Below are 14,578 nucleotides of genomic sequence, written 5' to 3' on the forward strand. Positions count from 1 at the left end.
GCTGCAATTTCCGGTTTAAATTCTACCCCAGTTCAATCGGTTCAGAAGCAAATAGTCTCTGGTTACCATAGTTTTCTGTACCAGATCACTAGCATGCTGTATCATGAATTTGCCCTTTTGCATTAAATGTGGACCTGAAGGATATTTTCTACCATGTCTCCCTCACACTCTTCCTCTTAAATAATTCTTCCTATGAGTTGCATCGTTTTGGATCCCATGAGGGTATTTAGCACAAATCTAAGTAGTGTTCTGTTTCTCTTATATCTATCAGCAAGAACTCATAAAGCCAATATCTTCCCTTTCTTCTGTCAATTCAGAGGCTATTCAGGAGAACAGAATCTGCATATTTTTTTCTCATTGCAATTCTTCCCTTTAAGGCTCAAGGCAAGTTCTTGGTGGGGGCACAGTTCAGCCTTGGTCGCATGTATTATTTCCAAGAGCAAGGCCACATAATTGATGCCACAGTCTACTTACAATCTCAACCCACTCACACATGCTCTCTTCAGGGACTATAATATATCTTCTAGTCCACCAGTCATCTGAAAGGCATCTACATATTCACTTCTCATACCACATGGTGGACCTCGTCCATCAAGGAATCTTGCCACTTCATACCACATATAAAAAGGCAGTTACTCTGGGACATCCTCCAATGGACATTCTACTTCCGGATAAGTTGGTCTCGGTTACATGTCTTCTCATTCACAGCAGGGATAGTGCGACTAACACTGCATAAAGGATGCATGCCATTCTATGCCATGTGGAAAAGGATGACTACATCAGGGTTGATCCGTGGCTGCCTCACCCTCGGGAGTTTTGCTTCAATTGCGTATCTCATCACCCACAACAGAGACATTGCAAGCATTCCTCCTAGCTCAGCTTTGGTTCTGCTGTGTCCCATGTCTGAGCATCGAGGGTTAGGCAAACATTTTCTGGGAGATATGAACAAATGTCCACTCACCTATGGTGTGGCAGTTTCCTAGGAGACTTAAACATTGCATTCTGCAGGAAAGTTCATTTAATACAGGGAGTAAACAACTCAAAATAGCTTTAGCAATTCCCTAAAACCAACTAGATTCACTAGGCCTCTCCCTTACCAAGAGTATATAAGTAGCAAAGATGGCTAAATGCCACTCTCATACAAGCCCGGTCTCCTGAAAGAAGCAGACACCAGCTGAGCTGCCAAAGGAGGCCCAGACCAATGAAGCCTGAAAAGGACACCTTCCAATCTGGTGGGCTGTCTGCAGCCTATGCCGTGTACTCCAGTTTCCCAGACTTTGAGAACTGTCACCATGCTAGGATAGTCTCGGAGATACATTTCTCTCTGAGTCAGTTCTGCCTCTGTGAGTAACCCTTCAGCCATATTCCTGTAAGTGACCCAAAAAAACCTCAGTATCCATACTTCAGTCTGTCATTAGTTCCCTATTAATGGTGAGTAGACATTTGTTCAGGTCTTCTTAGTAATAGTGTCACACAACACCATTCCAGATAGGACAGCAATGACAGAAACAAAGATATGATCCCACTCAAGTGTAATGTATCATTAATTTTTTTTCTCATTCACTTGCAGGCTATTTATGCATAGTTCTGAGAATAAAATTCTAGAATACAAGTTCTAGAACAAACTCCCCATTACACACTTCTTTGGCAGATATTTAGATCAACATTTAGAATTATACCCCCACACACACACACACACACATTTTCATCTTCATCAATTGGAACTTGCCTAAGCACCTTGTCTTAGTTAGGATTTCTGTTGTGATGAAACACCATCACCAAAAGCAGTTTAGAGGGGAACGGGGGTTTTTCAGCTTATGTCTTGTAGTCCTGCAGGAAAAGAACTCAAGGTAGGGACCTAGAAGCAAGAACAAAAGCAGGGGCCACAGCAGAGACTCTGTTTCCTGTCTTACTTCCCACAACTTAGCCTACAGTTTTCATAGCACCCAGAGCCACCAGCCCAGGGCTTGTAATGGCTCCAGTGTGACGGACCCTCCCACATCAAACATTAATTAAGAAAATGCCCTACAAAGTTGCCTAAAGGCAATCTGACAGACACATTTTCTCAAATACAGTTTCTTTCCCAAGATCACTCTAGCTTGTGACAAGTTCATTTAAAATAAAATCAACCAGGACACATCTCAAGAGTCTGAAGCCTCAGACAACATAGTCATTACACTGTTTGAGATGTAGTGATTGGGGAGGACTGTTTGTCTTGTGTTCCTGAGGTTCTGAAAAGAAGAGTAAGCATTGAAAACTTAAGAAACAAAGATTGCTACTGCAAAAAAAATGAAATAAAATAAAATAAAGAAAAGAAAATGATGTCTTAACTGCTCTGTGACTCCATGCTGGTACAGGAGAGAAACCAACGTCAAGACTAAGAGGAGACAGGACACAGGATTTATGACCCAGCCCTGGAATTCGGTGGAGTGACTCATTTGCTGTTTCATCATGGCTTCAGGGTGTTGGAATCACACTGAATACCCCTGCAGAGTATAAGGGCTTCCAGACAGCAAGCTCACTATTCCGACAGACCTTTAACTAACAGTGGCAATGGGAAAAGCTTCTCTTCTTACATCTCTTAAGAGCATCTTTGATTTCCTTGTTCCGGAGACTATAAATCAGTGGATTCAACATGGGAATCACCACTGTATAGAAGACCGATGCCATCTTGTCATAACCCTGAGAACTGTCAGAACTGGGACGCATATAGACAAAGAGTCCTGATCCAAAGAAAAGGGTGACCGCTGTCAGGTGAGAGGCACAGGTATTGAAAGCCTTGGACCTGCCTTCCACTGAGCTGATATTCAGGATTGTGCCAACGATATAACCATAGGATATCAGGATGACCAAGACTGACGCCACCCCAAAAATCACTGCTATTACAAACTTCAGGACCTGCAGGGGAAAGGTTTCAGAGCAGGAGAGGATGAGTAACTGAGGCAGGTCACAAAAGAAGTGGTTTATAACGTTCGGCCCACAGAAATGGAGCTGAAGGATAGCACACAGTTGTATCAATGAGCCAGTGAGACCAGTGACATAGGCTCCAACCACCATCTGCACACAGAGGGAAGGGGACATGACGGTTGTGTAGAGCAGAGGATTGCAAATGGCAGCATACCGGTCATAAGCCATGGCTGCCAGAAGACAGCACTCAGCCAGACCCAGGCTTGAGAAGAAGAAGTACTGCATGGTGCACCCCACAAAGGAGATGGATTTAGGCTTCTGGAAGAATCCCGAGAGCATTTTAGGGGTTGTAGACGAAACGTAACAGAAATCTAAAAATGACAAATTGCTGAGGAAGAAGTACATAGGTGTGTGTAGGTAAGGGTCAATCCTAATCAAGATGATGAGGCCCAGGTTCCAAGCCACTGTGGAGAGATAAGTTCCCAGGAAGGCAACAAATAGAACCAGCTTGAGCTTGGGAAAATCTGAGAACCCCACGAGAATGAACTTGGTGATGGTGGTGCTATTCCTTTCTCCTGTCATCCTCTCTGAGTGCCTTAAACCTGCAGAGAGATATTTGCATTAAACATGATCGTTTAAACATTATGGATCTTCCCTGTTTTGAATACAGTGTTGGATGAAAAATTATCCACAGTCAAACTAACTTTAACAAAATCAAGATCTTAATATTATTCTGAAAATTGCTACAAAACCATCTTCCTACCACTTCACTATTTGAGCTACATTCTTGCAATTCTTCCCACACATACAAACAGATGTAGCAAAATTCTTGTCTAAATGTTGATACTGATTTGCACTGCTATAAATATTTAGTGTCAGTGTTTCTTGTTCTTTTTTTTTAACAACATTGCACATAATTTTTTTAGATTTAATCTTTGACAATCTTGCAGGTAAAATATATTTCATTGTTTTAAATTTGTGTCTGTTGATCCCCTCTGTCTTTCTCTACAAGATTGTGTAGGAGGCTTTCCATCAAATACATAGTTTTAATTCCTTGTTCCCCAAGCTTTTCTAAGTTTGTCATTCATTGTCAATATTAAGTGCATACAGGGTTCTAATACAACCATTTATTTTGTTTTTATCTGTTTAACTTCATTCAGTAATTATGGTCCCTACATTTGGTGTTACACCCAAAAATATTTATTTATATAATTCAATAAGACTCTTCTATATTTTCTTTTCATTTTTATATTTGCATCACATTTTTTGGAAAAAAATCAATACATTTTATGAAGTATAAATCAGATGCTTTTTTGGTTTTCTTTTTCTAAATTGATTGACACTCATCACTACAATGAATTAAATTACTTGCCTATCAGTTAAAATCACTCTTACAATAAGATCAATTACAGAATCCCTATTTTGCTCAATTTTTTTTTTTTTTTGGTCTCTAACTAGGAAATTTTTTTTTGCTCAATTTTTTAAGCTTAGTTCTTGTGCCACCTGTTCAGTCCCATAACATTTTATAATTACTTATGATCAGATTTTACTAGTTAGTCATAGAGCATTATAATGACTGGCAAACATCCCTTCATTTTTCAGAGATCACTTTGATGATTCTCATGTCCATGTCTTCAGAAGATCTGTATAATGACTGTATCAAAGGAAATAAAATTAAGATTCACACTGCAATTCCCTTTTAATTAGTCTGGGGAGAGATAATACATAAAGATTCTTTTATCTCAGTTATAATAAGTAAAGGCATGAGAGAGCCATCAGGAACTCTTAGTAAATATTCATTACTGCTGCACTTGCTGGGAGGACCTGGCTCTAGTGGTACCTGCTCTGGGTTTGAGGGTCTGTCTCTGCATCACTCTTACACCCCTAGAGCTTTGGTTTCTCAATGAAATCATTGCAGCTGTTCTCTTTGCATCAAAGGAATGTTTCATGTCTAAAAACAATAAATGTGGTGGGAGATTACACAGAAAGAACTGTGGCCTGGTAGAGTAGAGCAATAGGAATGTGATTCCAGAAACCAAAGAAGAGGATTTATTAGCAACCTCCAAAAAGAAAATTGCATTGACCCATGCCATTCACCAGTGTACATAATAAGGTCACATCAAAATCCAGGCTATCTTCCTGCTGTAAAATTGACTTATGGCTTTCCTATGTCTAAAACACCTTCAGTAAAAACAGAAATAGTTCAAGTGAATTATTAAAGAATTTTTACTTCAAGAAATGATGTAAGTGAGTCATACTAGGTAACTAGGTAAAAGTGGAAATAATAATTACTGTGGCAATTCTGTGGTGTGTTTTCTCAAGTCATTTCTCAGGATGTGTATGTCATGGAGACCCTGAAAAGTAAATATTATTTTTAAGCTATTAAGAAATGCATTCTGTTGTTTAACTTCCTTAAGAGTATAGATTCTAGTGTGTTTATCCTATATTATATGGCTAATATCCACTTATGAGTGAGTACATGCCATGTGTGTCTTTCTGCTTCTGGGTTACCTCACTCAAGATGATCTTTTCTAGGAAGACCCTAGGGAAGATGCTCAATCCTCATTCAGAAGAACAAACACAACAGATACTGGAAGTAGGAGAACACAGGGAACAGGACAGGAGCCTACCACAGAGGGCTCCTGAAAGACTCTACTGATTGATGCATTGAAGCAGGGGCTGAGACTCATAGCCAAACTTTGGGCAGAGTGCAGGAAATCTTATGAAAGAAGGGGGAGCTAAAAAGACCTGGAAGGGACACGAGCTCCAAAAGGAGACCAACAAATAAAAAAAAAAAAAACTGAGCTTTGGGGGCTCTGTAGAGACTGATACCTCAACCAAAGACCATGCATTATGGAGAGGATCTAAAACCCAGGCTCAGATGTAGCCCATAGATTCAGTCTTCAAGTGGGCTCCCTAATAAGGGGAGCAGGGGCTTTCTGGCATGAACTCAATGACAGGCTCTCTGATCACTTCTCCCTGGGAGGTGCAGCCTTGCCAGAGCCACAGAGGAAGACAATGCAACCAGTCCTGATGAGACCTGATAGGCAGAGTCAAATAGAAGAGGAGGAAGACCTCTCCTATCAGTAGACTAGGGGAGGGACATAGACGGAGAAGAGGGAGGGAGGGTAGGTTGGGAGGAGATAAGGAAGGGGGACACAGCCTGATACAAATTGAATAAATTGTAATAAATGATAATAATAAAAATTTTAAAAGAAATGCATTCTGTGAAGATTTTCCTATTTTTCTATATGTTTAAGTAAATAGATATTTTTAAAAGTCATAAATACAATTTTAATCTCTCAAATGAATGTTAGACCTCTATCAGTTCACCAATGAACAAGAGAAAATGAATTATAATACAAATAAATATAAATAAATTTATAAATAAATATTGATATAAATATAAATTATATTTATATGGCAAGCTGCTGACAATACTACTTAGGTAATAGAGAAAGACCCCATAATTGAAAAAAAAAAAAAAGCCTGTCTCCACACTAATTCCTGCAGTTACTTTTACTTAATTTCCTGTTGTCTGTTTTCATTTCCTGTTGTCCATCTGAGATGGGCATTCTGGAATGCCATAATAAACATGGTTTCTTCATTCGACTACAAGTCAGTGAGATGGAGCTGGCTCAGCAGTATGATAACAGTTTCATCACATGCAGTATTAGAGAAATGGCATCAACTGTGGTATAAACAGGGCATGTTAAGGTCAGATTTAGGGAACTGGAGATGGCTCAGCAGTTAGGAGGGCTTTATGCCCTCCTAGAGTATCCAAGTTTGGCTCCCAGCCCACAGCAGGTGGCTCCCAAGGGCCTGAAACTCCAGCTCCAGGGGACATGATGTCATCTTCTGGCCTGTGTGCGTACCTACATGAACTCATACACACATGCACATAAATATAAAACAAAAATAAATTTTTTAAAGGATTAGATTTAACCTTCTACATTTTCTTTTACTGTAGAAATTCACTGCAGACACAATGTTTTCAGAGTCAATAAAAATAAAAAATATGTAAAGTAATTTTTTAGAGTTTGAAAAAGGGCATACAGCCAGTTGCTCAACAGATAAATACCATTCCTACACTTCTTAAGAAGTAACAAGCACCAGTAATAAATTATTCATAGAATTGCAGTCCAAGGGGTCAGGAGGTGGGATTTTTTTTCTTTGCAATCTTTCTCTCTTAATATAATAAAATGTCATAATCTTCTGAAGAAAATTTTATATCTTATGAGTTGAAGAGTTTATTTTGTTTCTCATTAATATTAAGACCCAAATTAAATCTTGATATAGGAGTCACAGGAAATGTTTTCCTGTTGTGCAAATAATACTGTGGTTGTTGAAATCTAACATCTGCAAAGCCCAAATAGACTATCATTTGGTAAACAGCAGAGGAAGATTAAATAAGTTCTTCAAAATGCTCGAGGAATAATCCATTGTTATTTTTTAATATGTTTTCAGAAAGGTAGGTAAAGGAATCTGGTAATTTAATATGAAGAAGGAAAGACACAATGTATGAACTAAAGCTTATTTTCTCATTCTCTTTAAAACTCTTCTATTATGAATTTGGAGTTCCTTCTAAATTCATTGCACATGGGTCATTTCCTAATGTATTGAAAATCTTACTACTCATATTTAAATTTATGAGAGCTTTTAATTATACCAAAGGCTATTGATATAATTCAGGTAAGAATACATATTTCTTAATTATTTCAAGCCAGGCAGGGGTAGTGCATACCTTTAATTCCAGCACTTGGGAGGCAGAGCCAGATGGATCTGTCTGAAGCCACCCTGGTTACAAGGTGAGTTACAGGACAGCCAGGACTACACAAGGAAGCAGTGGGGTAGAAGCACACAGAACAGTAGTCCTTGTAGTGAATAATAAGAAATGGCCTTATATGGAAAATGAATAACGTAAGTAACTAAAATGTCAAGCATTCTTTTATTTTTATTTTTTTTTTTCGGTATTGATGTTTAAGCTCTGGCTTGCACATGCTAGGCAATTGTTTGCCAATGAACTGCATGTCTAGAATTTATTATATATATATATATATAAAACACGGGATCTCACTAAGTTGCCTAGTTGGCCTTGAACTTGAGATCCTTCTGTTTCAGCTTCCTGAGTATCTTTCTGAGATTATAGGATTATGCCAGTGGGATTAAATCAAAACCTTTCCTCTGAGTTATATGTCATCTTTTACTAATTTAGCAAATTGCTGTCTATTGGGTTCTTATTTTGTGATGGACACAATTCTCAATAATTTAGATATAGTATTTGAGTTGTTTTTACACAGTTCTATGTACACTGACTGTTTCCTGTAAGTTGTAGGTGAGGAAGCTGAGACACTGGAAAGCTGAGGCATTGGGTGTCTATGTATATTCTCAGAGCTGCTAAACAACGGTGATTAGACACAGAAAACCCCAATATTCCCCCCAATATTCGTTCTGTTAGCCCTAGGTTTACAAGTAGAAATTCCAAAGTAGCACACTGATTGCATTCAATTAATTAATTCTTAATCAGTGTAGCTATTGATTAACACAGCTTTTTAAAACGGATACCGAGAAAATGGCAGAGTGATAGCAGAAGACATTATACCAAGGTTTGCAAAAAATACAGTCCTAGTTCCACATTTACTTAACTAGCTATTTGTTTCTCTGGTGAAGGAATATATCGTTCTCAGTAAAAAATTTAAAAAAGATCTGATCTCTGAGTGTGTCTCAGGCAGGGGAGCAGGGGGGCGATTAGGAATAAGAAGCTACAGGCAGGCCTGGAGGCTGTGGAAAAGTGATGATCCTAAAGCAGGGCAAAGGTCATGAACACTACTATCACTCGGCTGCCCAGGCTGACCTGTTCTGCCCTGGCTCCTGTTGAGCATAGCTGTCGCTCGGATCTTTCTGAGGACGGTGGGCTGTCTGTGGCTGTTTGGGACACACAGCAGCACCCACGTCTCACCTCTTGATCTGGACTCTGCTCTAGATCCTGGCGAAGGTCGTTATGCACTTTCTACCATCCCCCAGAGGAGTGCTTCTCCTGGAGGCTCTTGCTCCTCCAAACCCTGCTTTGTCCCGAAAGCTCCTGGCCAGCCAGCCATGATAAGAGAATTGCTTCCACCAGAGGCTCACTTAAATACCTCCTCAAACCCAGAGTGTAAAAAAAAATTATTACTAATTAACAGTCCAAGTAATTGTTCTCCAGTGTGATGGTACTGGAAGAAGTGAGGTTTCCCCTGGTGATTTTACTTCTTCTCCTGGAGTCTTCATCCAGAAAGTGTTTTTAGAACAATAAGTCACTAGAATAGAACATTATTCTATCTCACACATCTTCTTTAAATTCTCGTATTACAGATTGACCTTTACCTTTTCTGTTACCTATGGAATGCTGCATGGTGTGTTTCACTCAGAATGTTTCAGGCAAACTCAAATCGTTCACAGATCTCATTATGAACATCAGTATTCATGACTTATAACATTCTGCTCTCGAGCCACTTCTGTTGGATTCATTTTTTTTCTGTTGAATGTTTAAATGGAATATAAGCGTTTGCTTTGAAAACTAATCCTGAAGTCAGTATGTAAATATGTCAAAAGAGGAATACTTGGTTCATTATTCCAAATCTCATTTCCTAGATTTATTTTTTTTGTTTGTTTGTTTTGTTTTGTTTTGTTTTGTTTTTTGAGATAGGGTTTCTCTGTGTAGCCTTGGCTGTCCTGGACTCACTTTGTAACCCAGGCTGGCCTCCACCTCACAGAGATCTGCCTGCCTCTGCCTCTGCCTCTGCCTCTGCCTCTGCCTCTGCCTCTGCCTCTGCCTCTGCCTCTGCCTCTGCCTCCCTGAGTGTTGGGATGACAGGCATGCGCCACCACACCTGGCTTATTACTTCTTAGGACAACACCTCATGTGAGCACAAGATGTCCCAGACTTGATATATAGCTGAAGATGGACATGGACTTCCAACTTACTGCCCCCATATGCTAAGTGATGAGATTACAAACATGTGTACTTTATATAACGTTGGGACTTAAACCTAGGGTTTTGTTCATGCTAAGCGATCGTTCTGCTAGGTGAACGTCATTCCCAGCCCTGAGTGCTGTGGACTCCTTGGTTGAAAAATATAGTCTAGCAATGCTTTCTTAATCCCCTGCCGCAGCGGCCACGGAAGTGTCCAAGTGTCGATCAAGGGACTGACTTCTGGACTGTTGAAAGTTTCGGATACTTTTGACTCTTGGCAGCTGTGTGGAGAAGAGAATTCTGGGATATGTTTTGTGGCTGCAGCAGCCATGCACTTGTAGCTTCAGCAACAGAGGTGCCAGAAGACCTTCCCTGAAACGTGAGCAAACATGATCTGGATCGTCCGTTCCTGGCCCTCACCGCGTCAACATGGCCGGTGTAAGAGGCCTCATCTCCAGTGAACAAGTGGCTCCCTTTGCTGTCCTTCCTCCCCTCTCTTCTTTGTCTCCTTCCTTTTCTTGTTGCTCTAAGTTCAGCCACCCATTCCAAACAGTTAAAGCCAGACAGTTCACAATCCTAGAAAAAAAAAATGTCCACTCTCATTCCCATTTCACCCTTTTTAATCTTGGTCTGTGGATATGCTGGAAACCTAGAATTTAATATTCTTGTAAAGCAGTCATTAAGTTGTGGCCCACTCCTGTCAAGTTAAAGTAATATATAGCATTTTAAAGTAACATACTGAAGAGTAAGAAAATGCAGCTCACTTATTTCTGTTTTGGATCTCTTGTCCATCTGCTGGTAGAGACTTTGCATACATCGTCTTTGTTACTTGTTAAGACTTGAGAGTAAATTCACTAGGCCAGGAGTGTGCTGCTCCCCAATCCTGTATATCTAACTTCATAATTATGACTTTTTGTTTGGGGCTTTGGTTTTTATTGAGACAGGGTCTCATTATGTGGTCCAGGTTGGTCTGGAACTTGCTATAATAACCAGACTAGCCTCATCGTCATGGAAATCCTCCTGCCTCTGTATCACAAGTGCTGGGATTACAGGTGTGCACCACCACTCTGTCATTTGCTTCTGGAGTGAATCCCTGTGTTCACCTCTGTATCGTATGGCACCCTTCAGGATGTACAGATTTTTCCCAGGGTGCACGGGCAGTATCTTTCCTAGACTTCTAACCGCAGTCTTCCGGCACCTGATGGGCTGTCCTTGATCCTGATAATCTTGTTGTCTCTCTGACTTTGCATCCTCTCTAGGAGCAGTGGTTCTTTGATCTGTTCTCTCTCCCACCCATCTTGAACTGCACGGTAAGCTCTGATTGTATTCTATAGTTTCCCATGGCACAGAAGACTCGGGGTTGCTTTCCCAGGGTCTTCATCATACCAGGATTTTTCTTGTTGCTAGGTATGTTCTACTGTGTGGTAAAAAAGGATACTCGCCGCTCACTCACACCCCATCATTGAATGGAGTGAGTGCCTGCCGATTTAGGTTTTCTCAAGAGCTCTGAATCTTTCTCCAAATAATCCATGAGGTAGGGACAAGACTCCTAAGCTAACACAGCAGACTTTGCTGATTCACACCCAGCTGGAGACATTCTTCATTTTATGGTGAGGAGGTTTATTTGAGTTTATCCAACTTCAGGTTGGTGAGTCCTTTTGTCTCACACTTGGACAATAGTAACTGAAAGATGATTCTCCTCTTATTTTCTAGCTCTGCTGTGGTGACTTTGCCCATCATATGAGAGAGACTGGTTTGAATTTCCAGCTTTAAAACAATAATTTCAAGATTAAGCAAAGAAGCCCAGTAATTACAGAGATTATAAAAGCGCATCCATTGCTGAGTACTAGTCTGTTACCACACAGAAGATGAACACAGAAAGCTCTCGTGAACAGATTTGAAATATCCAGGTTTGCAGTAAGTGGACATGGAATGTCCAGATTGGATCTCTGTCTGCATCACTCATGGTTATAAAACATTGGCATAGTTACCTATGCCATTTTGTCTCCTATTTTAGTGTAAAAATGAGTGTCTCATAATAACGCATCTTTCCAGGGATTGGAAGGACTAAATCAGCACACATAACAGTGTCTGGCATCTCCTAAAGAGGCTCCAGACACATTATCTATTTATTACCAACAAGCAGGTCTGGTATATCATTAGTATTCACTGCTGTGGCCATATGGGGAGTTTATGGGTGCCTTTCTTCCTAACAAGTAGATGTGTATCTTGTGCCAAACATTCAGGCAGGTTCTAAGCATCTGTGTAGTGGGAGCTGCCAGGTTGGCTTGTTGGAAAACCAACGGATTTGGGTAATAAGAATGCAGTGAGCTAAAATGGATTTGAAGAGATGTGTAAGTTCAGTTTCTCAGGTTCCATGAAGGCAATATGGTGGTGGCCACATGAGGGCCATGGGCACAGTTTGGGTCTGTATCGATTCTGAGTTTTGAAAGCCTGGAGGTATTGCCAGATCTGATAACGTGTTACTGGAAGCCTGCCCATCTTTCCTTCCAGAAAGAGGCATTATTATTCAGAATACAAGCAAATGTTCTCCAATGTGGAGAAGGAGATGTTTCCATTTCCATAGTACTGGCTTTTCCTGACCTAGAAATTTCTCAAATACTGCACAGTTATTTGGATATAGAGAAGAAACAAATTGTCTGAAGAAATGCACTAAGTGAACTTAATAAAACTACTTAATCATAATAGTTAATTTCATGGCTTTGACATCAAAAAAGAAAAAAAATTCTAATGTTAAGATTCTCTTGTTTGAAAAAAAATATGTTTAAATGTCTTTCAGGACAATTAGACCCTACTCAGTATTTAAACTTCTTTAAGTTATTGTTAGTCCTCAAGGTAAAATGTGCCATTTTTAGCTCTTGTGATTTGAACTTATTTGATTTCTTTGACTTTAAGCTTTTTCATTTTCTCTTTCATAATTGTTATAGAAATGTTATAATTACCTGGTTATTTTCCTGGCTAGCAAACAAAACTTTCATCAAATGTTAATGTAGGGTTGACAGTGTGCTCAGGAGAGGATCATCTGGCTGGCATATGCAAGGCCTTGAGTTCAGTTCCCAGCAGTACATGCACACACACACACATCCACACATGTGTGCTCACATGGACATACATACAAACATGCATGTCACCCATGCATGTATAAACATGTATATACACACGGCAATCCTTTATCAACTATTTCCTGCTTCATTCTCTTCAGATTGCTGCTTTGTCATATAACTTCATTTAGGTTGTCCACCAAAGTCATCACAGCCTCAAGTTACTTTCCTTTGTGACTCAGTCAACTGACTTTAAGCTTACTATGTTCTTCTTCATTTACAAATCACATTAATTTTTTACTTTGTGAGATTCTGTTATGGTTTCCATCTCTACAGGTTCCTGCGTTTAAACATCTTGTCCCTAGCTGATGGCGGACGTCCCTAGCTCTTTGGGGACGTTGTGGAACCTTTGGGTTGGGACCTAACACGTGAGAGTGTGTCATTGGAAGGGAAGATTTGAGGTCGGTAGGCTGACACTCTGGGGGTGTGTCTCTCTCTGCTTCTTGACTGCACTATATTCCTGCTACTGTAACCATGAGCTGTTCCAGCTGCCCATTGCCATGTCTTTCCTATCACGACTGTCTACTTTCCTTAAAATCATGAGACAAAAATAAACTTTTCCTCTCCTAAGCTATTTCTAAACTCTGTCACAATGACAAGCAGAGTAATACAGATGTATTCACTGATATTATTCACATATTTTTGCTACTGTATACTCTAGATAAAATGCATTTTACTAATTGCAATTAGTTAATCTCCAAGGCAACAATATTTTACCCATGTGAAACAAGTACAAGCCTGTCTATATTTTAAAACTGTTACCCAATATTCAGGGCAAGTTATATAATCTTTTTCAAGTAATATGTGTTCTTATCAAACCAAATATTTTTCTGAAGTAAATTTTTTTGTTTCATTATTACTTTATTCTCAACAGTTGTGCCTTTGGACATTATTGAATTATTTTTTGAGTTGAAATTTTCATGTTAACAACATTTTACCCATACACCACTTCTTTCAAAGCTTTATTCTCTGGTTTGAACATGAGTACTTTTGCAAAGTCTTTCCCAGTACCATGCATCCTCTCCACAAAGTCCATTTGAAATTTTGATTGGAATTAATTTTGACAAACTGAATAGTTAAAAGAGCAAGGGTTTTTTTTTTTTGCATTCTTCCTTCAAATCAAGAAATTATCATTCCTTAAAATTCAACATATCATTGCCTCCATCTGCTTAGCTATTTCTGACTTAATTTTATGACACATTGAATCTTCATAGCAATTCTTCAAGCCATCTCTTCCATCCCATCCCACTCATCTCTTCATATTCATCCATATTCTTAAAATCTCACAGTGCCTTTAAAATCTTTAGTTTTTCCAAATCAAACAATTTGCTGTTCTCTGCCTCAGTGACTGCAAAATTCTTGGAATTGCAGATGTCTGTCTTCCTGCTCATCAGCTGCTAACCTCTCAAAGGTGTCTGCGTATAATCCACACCGTCTGTGATACCCTCAGAAACCTGTTGAAAAATCCCACCTTCATTCTTAATTTTCTGTTTGAATGTTCTAAAAAATAAAACATTAGAGTACTTAACAAAATATTAGAATGCATTACACTGTTTTACAAATTTGGAATATAAAGTCAACATTCTGTACTGAGTTG

The 14,578-nt window shown here is 39.4% G+C and overlaps 1 protein-coding gene across 1 annotated transcript; it reads right to left on the reverse strand.

The window, feature by feature from the left end:
• Window positions 1–2,541: 2,541 nt before the first annotated feature.
• Window positions 2,542–3,489, reverse strand: LOC129681859 (olfactory receptor 1440). The gene has a single exon (XM_055614059.1). The coding sequence runs from the start codon at window positions 3,487–3,489 to the stop codon at window positions 2,542–2,544; it is 948 nt and encodes a 315-aa protein (XP_055470034.1).
• Between the last annotated feature and the right edge of the window lie 11,089 nt (window positions 3,490–14,578).

The sequence above is a fragment of the Psammomys obesus genome, unplaced genomic scaffold (assembly GCF_907164565.1).
Source record: "Psammomys obesus unplaced genomic scaffold, mPsaObe1.curated_primary_1811, whole genome shotgun sequence".
Classification (NCBI taxonomy): domain Eukaryota; kingdom Metazoa; phylum Chordata; class Mammalia; order Rodentia; family Muridae; genus Psammomys; species Psammomys obesus.